Below are 10345 nucleotides of genomic sequence, written 5' to 3'. Positions count from 1 at the left end.
TCAAAAGCCTTCCTGAAGTCTAGGAAAACTATATCCACTGCCACCCCTGCATCCAATGATTTAGTGACCTGGTCGTAAAAGGCCACCAGGTTGGTCTGACAGGACCTGCCGCTGATGAACCCATCCTGGTTGCCCCTGAGCATGCAGTTCCCTGCTGGCCCCTCCTGAATAATTTGTGCCAGAATAATTTTCTTGAACAGCTTGCCCAGGATCGAGGTAAGGCTGACTGGCCTGTAGTTCCCCAGGTCCTCTTATCTTCCCTTTTTGAAGATGGGAACCACATTGGCCCTCTTCCAGTCCTCCGGCACCTCTCCAGAGCACCACGATTGTTCAAGGTCACCATTTTCAAATTTGTCCCATACTTCCCTGTGCTCAGGGAGAGCAGGGTCTGACAGTAAGAAGCGGGGAAAAGAGCTATAGGGAGAAGCAGCTGGGGGAGACAGAGGGCAACAGGGCTACTTTATCCCCCTTGATTTATTTTCCCTATTGTAGCACTGGGAGGGGAAGCTCGCACCTTTTATAATGGGGATACAAACAGCCTTGGTATATGTAAGAAGCATGATAAAGAAAAATGGGACATCATACAACAAGATTTGAACCAGCTATAAGCAGACATTTGTCTCCATGAATGTTGTCTGCCCAGTTCCAGAAACTGTGCTTTGTTTGAGAGATGGTGGCCATGTGGTCAGACCATGTAAAGCAGATCAGATGACAACAGGACAGTGGCTGTCATAATCCTCCTGAAAGGAGACAGTTGTTGGCCCACTACTCTGTGTGGCCCTGGTACCCAGGTCTGAGGTCCTCCACCCTGCATAACAGTCTGAAGTCCCACTGGGTCCTTTTGTCATCCAGGAGGCTTACATTCAGCTTCCTTACTCCTCTGCCCCCTTGGGTTGCACCCTCATCTCTGCCTCTACTGTTAGGAGGCAGTGGTCTCAGAAGCATACTGTTGTGGTCTCTCTCTCCCTACTGTCCACAGAGATTATTGCAAGTAGATTACTATAAGTCACCTTTGAAACAGAGGGAGGGAAATATGACCTTGTAAATGTTTATGCACTGGCCAACAAGGAAAAGTGAGGTATGCTTTCCTAGAAAAAATGACTGTGCCAATGCTTAGTACCTGACCAGTGGTGATCACAGGAGATTTCAACTGCATCACAAGAGAGACAGTGAAGGCCAAAAGACAGGTCTGGACAGATCTTCTAGGATGCTAAGACAACTTGTCTATGGCCACAGCTTGGTGGATGGGGGCAAAGGAGCCCAGGGACCTGGGGAAAACTTCACCCAGGTAGACACTGTTGGACATGCACAGCTGCATATAGACTTTTTCTTCCTTCCTGAGGGGTGGAAAGCAGTGAAAGTCAAATCCACACCCATCTGCTTCTCAGACCACTGGCCTTCTAACAGTTGAAGCAGAGATGGGGGGAGCATTGCAAGAGGAGCATGAAAACTGAATGTGGGCCTCCTGGAAGATGAAAAGACCCAGAGGGACTTCAGACAGTGCTATGCAGAGTGAAGGACCTCAGACCTGGGTATCGGAACCACGCAGAGTGGTGGGCCAACATCAAAAAGAGAATGAGGGCATTTTTCTAACAGGTCAGCAGAAGGCAAGCCTGGATGCAGAGGAGGCACCATGAATGCCTAAACTGCAAATTGCAGAGCCTGCACAAAGAAGTGACTTGGGACTGGGACACAAAGGAGGTCATATAGAAGGTGACGGCCCAGGTCAAGGCTTGTTGCAGCAAGCAGGCCCCCTGGGTGGAAGAGGGGGAAAAGTGGTCTGCTTACTTTGGAAGACTGAAGAAGACCAGGAGGGAGACCATGACCAGTTTGGTGGACGGAGTCAGTGTGAGCAACTGGTTGAACAAAGGGAAGCTGGAGACAACAGCAACCTTCTACAGAGAGATGTACACAGCAGGCCCAGAGGACCCAAAGGCCATGCAGAGATGTCTGCAGAAGCTCATCTGGGCCTTCTGTCAAGACAAGGGTCAGAAGCTGGTGGAGGAGTGAATGCTGGAGAAAACCACCAGAACTCTCCACAGTTTCAAGTATGGTAATATTCCTGGGGCACACTGAGTTCTACATTACCTTCTGAGACCAGGTGAGCCTGGACCTGTTGGAGCTGTATAGGGAGCAGCTCCAGGAGGGCCACCTGGGGCTGCAATGGATCAGGGCCTCATAATCCTTCTTTACAAATGGGTGATGGATGAGCTAAAAAACTGGAGACCCATAATGCTCCTGAGCTTTGATTATAAATTAATGGCCAAAGTTTTGGTTGAGTGGCTTAAGTCTGTTATAGGTGGAGTGATCCATGAGGACCAGTTGTACCCAGTGCCAAGGCAACAGATCCATGAAGCCCTGCTGCAACTGCAGGATGCACTATGGTACCAATGGGAGAAGAGGCTGTATGTTGCCATGCTGAACTTCAACCCACAGAAGGCCTTCATCCAAGTTTCTCACAGACTTCTGTTTGAGATGCTAAAGAAGATGGGGGTCCCCCTGACCTTTGTTGCATGGATAAAAGTACTGCACACCAATATGAACAGCAAAGTGCTGGTGAACAACTTCCTGACTGCCCTGTGCACAGTACAGATGGTTGTCCAGCAGGGCTGCCTGCTCTCCCCAATACTCTTAATCTGTATCATGGAACCACTAGGCCAGCGGATCAGGTGAGACCTCGGGATCAACAGAGGGAAGATCCCCGGGGAAAGTGGAGAAGGCATGAGAGTCCGGACCTACATGGATAACCTCAATGTCCTATGCAAACAAATGGGTGGTAGAAAGAGTGCTGTAACGCTCCCCAGCATATGGAACAGTGACAGGAGACAACTCAACGTAGGCATGAGCACCTGCCTGGCAATGGGCACACTTGAGGATCTGTCTACCCTGGGAGTCTCCACTCTCCACCAAGGGGTAAAGATCCTTGAGGTGGTCTTTGATCCAGAGCTGAAACGAAAGAAAATGTGGAAAAAGGCTGAGGCCTCGATCAGACAGAAACGGAGACTGGAACACACAACTGCCTGTTGATGTTGGGGCACATGGCGCTCATGAGGGTAGTATTGTTACCAGTGTTTCTGTACACCACACTGGTCTTTGCCTCCTCAGAGCAAATCATCAATAGAGTCTAAAGGGTCATGTGCACTTTTTTCTGGGGATCCAGATAGGAAAAGGTTGTGAGGACCATGCTGTATAAAATGAAATGGACCAGGAGCCAAGGAATGCCAGACATTTGGCTGCATCTCTGAGCCAACTACACAAGCCAGATCTGCAAACTGGCAGCCAGGGAGGCTCCAAAACAGCTTGCTTTGTGAAATATTTTGCAGGTCACCTGCTACAATGCTGGGAGGTGTATTCACTCCCCAACATACGCCCGTGGATCTGGGAACTGCCATGATTCTACAAGGTCCTGGATAAATTGGAAGGGTCAAGAGCATGCTTCCCCCCTGTTCATTTGTTTGTTTGTTTGTTTGTTTGCTTGTTTGATTTATTTGCACAAGCCCACAGGCTCTGCAAAACCTCTGAAACCAGAAGGTGAAGCCTGGAAGAACTGCTGGAAGACAGCTAAGTGATAGTTTATTTCTTTAACTGTGTTTAACTTCCTTAGTTCATTTTGCATTGCTGACAAGTCCAGGGTGGCCTCTGTGTGTTATCTACTAGCCTGGCTGCAGCAGAGGCAAGGGCCCTGAACAGTGGGTCCTTGGCCAAAGCCAGCAGCAAACATAAAATTGGTTAGCTTTACTAGCTTGACCAAATATACCCTGCTATGATCTGCCCTAGAATCTGTCCATTGCAGCTTACAAAGATCCTGATCAGAGAGGCAGCACTGTTTGGACACCTAACCAAGCAACAAGAAACCCTGACAACTGGCTTTGACGCACTCATATCCTGCTTCAGAAACACCCTGTGGAAGACCAGGAACCAGTTCATCTACAAGCCCACCAGCCTCTTAGTTAAGGATTCTGTCAAAATGGGACTGAGTGAGCTGCAGGGGTACTACAGGAAGACAGTAGATGACTACAGGGAGAAGATGGTGGAGATCATATGGAAAAAGACAAGACTGATGCAGACTGTTCAGGAGTAGGGCCCCCAGAGAAGATGACGAGGATGAGGAGGAAGACAGTGATAACAGCGGCAAAGAGGTAGTGAGTGACAAGGATGACAAGGAAGAATACAGCAATGAAAATTATGTGGACTAAGGACTGGGTGGAAAAACAGATGGATTTTGGGGAGAGTGGGGGGGTTAGGAAGGGGAGGGAATGGAGGCAGTCAGCATGATTGTGACAGGCATGCAGGTGCATGGTTGTGGTTACTGTAACAGGATAACGATGATGATTAGCTGTGTGTGTGATGGGCTGTCAAGTGAACTGGATCAGTCATGAGACAGAGCAATAAAGCTACAGATGCATGCGTGTGTATGTGCCTGTGTATGCGTATATATTTTTTTTTTTTTTAAAGAAAAAAAGCAGTGGGGAGGGGAACAAATTCAAAACAAACCTTCAATAATTAGATTCCATACCTGGAAAATTGTAATAAATGTTCCCTATAAAAAAACTAACTAAGGGGGTTGTCTGATACTCAGGGCTTCAGGGTAATCTTATATTTGAGTAAATATGGTATTACTTATCATTTGAGGTAATATCTTCTGGCCTGCTGCAAATGGATGCGAGATTATTATTTTGACTATTATTATTATTGCTATATGGGCACGTCCAATACTACTGAGGAATCCAAAAATTTGAAGCTGCAGGATGACAGAGTAGAAACCCTCTTTGTAAAAGACACTGAAAAGAAGACAAATTCTTTGGATCCTTTTTTTCTTCCAGCAGTCTATTATCTGGCCTGGGTTCAGCTTTAATCAACTGCTGTTCATGCAGGTGAGGATTTCAACTTCACAATGACAAAGCTGGATTTGTACAGTTAGATGTCATCTGTATGCTGCTGGCATTTCAGTGCCAACCCTCTCAATAGCTTTGTAAAAATATTATATAAATGTAGAGTAGACCGGGCCTCCTGGGACTCAGTAAAAGAGACAGAAGAGCAGGTGGCTCATAATAAACTTCTGGGTTCAATTTGAAGAGAAACACCTGAATCATTTTATGGTATTTCTATTCAACCCCAAAGCTTTTGGGAGACAGGTTAGGATAAACCAGAATCCAATACTACAGAAAAGTTCAGGCAAATGAATACAGAGGTATTTCTCCTTTTAAGTCTCTCACCAGACCCTTTAGAATGACTTTTGTAATATATCTTAACCTGAAGTCCACAAAAGTAGCTGCAGTCAAGATGCAGCACAGGGGATTCCTTTTGGAAGGCTTCTTAAGTAGCTTTCCTAGAAACAAGAAGCATGGCTCTAGAGAGTATTTTGCATGATCTTTTGTCAAGTGATGGCTTCTGTAGGTTTGATCAGAATATTTCTTGTTTTGGGGTTAGTGGTAGATTCCTTTATTTAAATATGTTGACAATCTATTAGTAGAGGCTCCACATTTTCACCAACCATAAAGGTCATGGAGAAAAGAGTTATAGGAGATGGCCAGGTCTGCCACAAATGCTTTTATAACTATTTGTGTGAATAGGCTGAAGTCCAGAAGGAAGCTGTTGTGTTTCTGGTTCTACTCTCACCTTGCCCTTGGCAACCTATGAACCCAATCTCATGTGCAGATCTAATCCGCAAACATCTACAGGTCGAATCAAACTTCTTTGCAAGACCACCACAATATAAACTTATGTCTACTTTCTATTTACTGCAACCCCTTTACAATATCCTCACAAGCAACACATTGATTAAGTTTCTTTAATAAATTTTCTACTAACATTCTTCTATCATAGACATCTTTGCCCCCCCATTTCTATTTTTTTTAAGTATGTATTTTTTGCATTACTGTTCCTGTCTCCTTCCTGTTAAAAACTGTGGATAGACTTATTAATTCAACTGGCAGATAAATCAGTTATTATTTCCCTGTCCATCTAATATACAGAGGTTCTGCCCTATTGTCAATATTCTCTCAGATATGGTCTGCAAAGATAAATATCAAAATCCATTTATTTTTAAATAGACACTTTGGATATTTTAGAACAACAGGTTTTTATCACCAGGGTGGAGGACTGTATTTATGAAGCAGAATTCTGGACTTAGCAGTGGCAGAGAGACTGAGATGTCCTAAACAGGGTAAAAAAGTATGAAGCATCACAGTCTGTTCTCCTCCAAGTGATGTCTGATCTTAAAAGACAACCTCTGCAAGTCCTTGAGGCAGAAGGATGTGCTTACAGAACCTAGGGAAACATTCATTTGGGAATGAAAGGTTTAAAAGGTTAAATACTGAGGATCTTTCCCAAGACTCCTTAGTTTGGCTTTGAACAGCAACATAGACACGTGAGCAAAAATCTACACATGATAAAGCAAACAGTTTCAATACAAAAAGGCTGCAACAGGGATGGTTGTCAGGTTTAGCAAGTCTACCTGAGTCCTCACTATCATAGCAGGTCCTGGTATACTGCTGTATATCCAGCTGAGAAGGAAGGTCTTGCATTGACACTGGTGTTCCTCTTGGATCAGCATAAAGCAGCAACAAAGGCTGATAATGACCCTTAATGCACTTGGTCACAACATCTTTCCACTTTGGACCAATCTGAATTAAAAAAAAAAAAATAATACAAGAACAAAAACATCTTAGTTTTGTTTTTTACTTTCTTTTAAACTTCGCCCATTTTCATTGAGACTGGTTTTTCCCAGGCTGCACCCTACAATCAAGTAACATTTTCTTTACACCTGGCCTTTAAAATCCAGTTATGAATGCCCCTGGTAATGACAAACTACTGGAAAGTGGTTGAAAAGAAGGCTGTGATCATTTTCTTCAGAGCACCACTATAGAAGGTCACATGGAGAAGCATTTCATTCCAATTATAAACCCTGAAATGTAATTGGAGTAAGATATTAATTAAAATTGGCATGTCTTTCCCTTCTTTTGACAGCTAACACACTGTAAAAAAAAATGGACTGTAAAAAAAAAAAAAAAGGACATTATTTGTAACACCAGGTGGACAGAAGCCCACTACTGAAAGAACTGAAAACTACTTTGTCTATTAATTTATTTACTGCTTTATGTTTAAACCAGGAGGTGATCAACCCCGGCCTGTAGGGAAGATTCAGTCCACAGAGCCATGTGATTTAGCCTATGGGGCTCCCCGGGTTCAAAAATTTAGCAGTGGCAGAGTGATAGCAGCATTAATTGCTGCTCCCTTGCTGCCAAATTTCAGAACTGTGGGGAGCCCTGTGGGCTGGACAACCTGGTCTTGCACACTAGATCAGACACACAGGGCCAATCTGGGTATGCAAGGCTGGGCTGAGGCAGTACAGGACCCAACTGGGGCACACAGAGCCAGGTGAGACTGGTGTGGGCCTGATCATAGTGTGCAGGGCCAGCCAGAGGTACTATAGATTCAATCTGGATACACAGAGCCAGATGGGAGTGAGGCAGAGCCCCAGTGTGGATGGGATTGTCATGTGTCTGATCTGGGAATACAGGGCCAGGCAGGGGCAGCACAGAGCTCAGCCTGGGCCCACAGGGCTCTGTGGAGGTGACAGAACCAATCTGGGTGCCCAGGGCTAGCTGAGGCAATACAGGGCTCAATCCACATGTGTAGGGCTAGGTAAAGGCAGCATAGGGCTGGATTCACACAATGAACTGGTCCTACACTGCTCAACTGGTCCACAGAGCCAAAGGATTAAGAGCCACTGGTTTAAACAACTACCATATTTTCACGCATATAGCCTGCACACTGATATAACCCGCACCCATGTATAACCCACAGAAAATTGTATTTTCATAAAATAGTCCATGTATTCCCCGCCCCCCGAGACATGGTCGCAAGCACAGGCTCTGCTGGGCACGGCTGCCGGAGCCGGAGCCAGAGCTGGAGCCAAGACTCGCCACAGACTCTCACCACCTGCCTGCAGCCTCACCCAAGACATGGCTGCAAGCGCAAGCTCTGCTGGGGCTCGCTGCAGACTCTCACTGCCTGCCTGCAGCCTCCCCACAAAACATGGCCACAAGCGCAGGCTCTGCTGGGCATGGCCGCCAGAGCCGGAGCTGGAGCCAGCTAAAAGTGGTGCAAGCAGGGGGGGAGGCAGCCCTGCTCCCTGCCGCCGCTGCCAGCCACGCTCAAGATAATCCCGCCAGGGGACGGGCTATGCTGTTCTAAAGATTCTGCATAGTTTGCACCCTTGTATAGCCTGTACTCATCCATCAAGTTTGTAAAAACGTGCATAGCCCAAGGGCTATATGCGCGAAACTACATTAATGCTAATTACTGAAGTTAAAATAATACTCTTTCCTATTCAGAGTTTATCAATGCTATAAAACTTCTTACCACATGAAATTTCCCAGCACTGCATTGACCAAAACCAGGTAGGTTTTTTATTTGTTTGGGTTTTTGTTGTTGTTATTATTATTATTATTACTATTATTTTAATCTTTGGTACCAACAAAACAATTTATCCATCACTACAGACAAGATACATTAGGGGGAATCCCACACCCACAAATCAGATTTCCAGTACTGGGGTTAGTTCATGTCAAAACTAACACCTGGAGGGAATTCATCCACCATTCAAAGTATTAACAAACTTGCTGTATCAGCATTTCTTCTCCTAAAAAGGTCAATGACTACATTTCCCATTTCGGCCTGCTGGTCATTAATTCCTTGAGTGTAGCCCATATTCATTCAAAAACACCTTCCTGTGTTTTAGTACAGGTTTGAGGCAATTCAGAAAAGATCTGTTTCAACACGTTGGCTTCTTACGCATGTACTCTGGTAAAGCACTGCATAACACTCGGCAAGGCATTTACTATAGAGAAACATGACCAAGAACAAATGGTCACATTTCTCCATAATACAGCCTCTCTAACAAAGGCTTAGAACACTTCTTTGGAGGCTGTGCTTGGTGAAATTATAGCAGGAAGCTTTCCTTTGTTACCTTTGCAACAAGGGAGACAAAAGGGTAGGGATATGAAATGGAACCCTGAAAACTGATGCAATGTAGTAATCATGTGCTGATATCCTAGTGCTGTTGCCTTTGACTTCATCCTAGGTGCCACAAAAAAAAAGGAGAAGGGGAGAATGTGCCTTCAGGAATAGCTACTAGCAGCCACTAGAAAGGAATGCCAACCTGATACTTCAACTGAGAACATGAGCACTAGGGACTTAACAGCAGTACCACTTGTCAAGAGGGGAAAAGGGAGAAATGCAACCATAAGCACAAGTAAATTGTAGGATCTCAACCAACAGCATCAAGGCAAGACTGGCAGGCAAAGAGAGAGAACCAAAGAGAGGGCCCCCTGGGCCTTCTGGTACCACTGATCAATTGTCAGGTTACCTGGTACTGGTTGCCATGCAGGTGTCTGCTGTATAGAAGTCCACAGCTGTTTCAACTTTTGCCATCAGCAGTGCAGGCACCAAAAAATCAAAAAAAGGTCAATGGGAATTAAACAACAGTCTGAGGTGACACCATGAAGATGAGCAATAGTGTAGATTATGGGACCCCTCCCCCCCATTACACAAGAAAGAAGCTTTGAATGGAGAAGGAATAAGATACTGCACACTTCCATTCTCCTCTTCTCCCCTTTCCCCTCCTGAATCCCTTTCAGATTCTTTACACTTTCTCCTCTGTCAGGCCTTACTTTTAAAGGTGGATGCTCTTTTTTTTTTTTGAAAAATCAGATCTTCTAGAGAAAGTATCTCCTCCAACAGAATTACAAAAGATGTTACTTCATTCAGAAAAAGGAAGAGCAGTATGAAGAAATCAATATCAAGCTCATCAACACCAACAAAGCTCCTTGGGTTTACAAAAATAAACTCCAATTTTCTTACCTCTTTAACATGAGCATCATCAAAGTACATCCACTTGCGAATTTTAGTTTGGAAGAAGAATGTAGAGTAATGTTTCCCATAGTAGCAGATCATTCCCACCAAATACAATTCTGACTGTTTTGCTCTGTCATCAGTTACTCTGAAGAAGAGCTTGAAAAGAGTTAGGGTGGGGAGAAGAAAGGAGAGAATAAAATGTTTTGCATTTAACATCCTACTTTTCATTTTAATACGTCAAAATGCTTTACATGGAGGTTGTCTTCTTAGTTTTTCCTTCTATTCAAAAATAAGGTACAGAATGACTGACCCCTGGTAACAGATAAACTCAGTGGCAGAAGTGACAACAAAACCAAGGTTGCCAGACCCCAAACACAAGGGTCAGACTTCAAGGGCATAGCTGCTATGTAAAGGTGTTTATACCAAAGGTGCAATTCCTTTTCTTTTTTTTTTTTTTTTTTTTTTTTTTTTTTTTCCCAATTAA

At 44.6% G+C, this 10345-nt stretch overlaps 1 protein-coding gene across 1 annotated transcript in view; it reads right to left on the bottom strand.

Moving 5' to 3' along the window:
• USP54 (ubiquitin specific peptidase 54) overlaps window positions 1-10345 on the bottom strand; it is a 108971-nt gene that overhangs the window by 56268 nt on the left and 42358 nt on the right. The window contains exons 8-9 of the mRNA XM_019502435.1: window positions 9868-10017; window positions 6458-6626 (exon numbers count right to left, since the gene is read on the bottom strand). Coding sequence (XP_019357980.1) covers window positions 6458-6626; window positions 9868-10017 — 319 coding nt within the window. The remainder of the gene's footprint in view (window positions 1-6457; window positions 6627-9867; window positions 10018-10345) is intronic.

Source organism: Gavialis gangeticus, unplaced genomic scaffold (genome assembly GCF_001723915.1).
Source record: "Gavialis gangeticus isolate Ggan-Ray unplaced genomic scaffold, GavGan_comp1, whole genome shotgun sequence".
Taxonomy (NCBI): Eukaryota; Metazoa; Chordata; order Crocodylia; family Gavialidae; genus Gavialis; species Gavialis gangeticus.
Note: the sequence above shows the minus strand (reverse complement) of the source record. Positions and strands in the feature narration are given on the sequence as shown.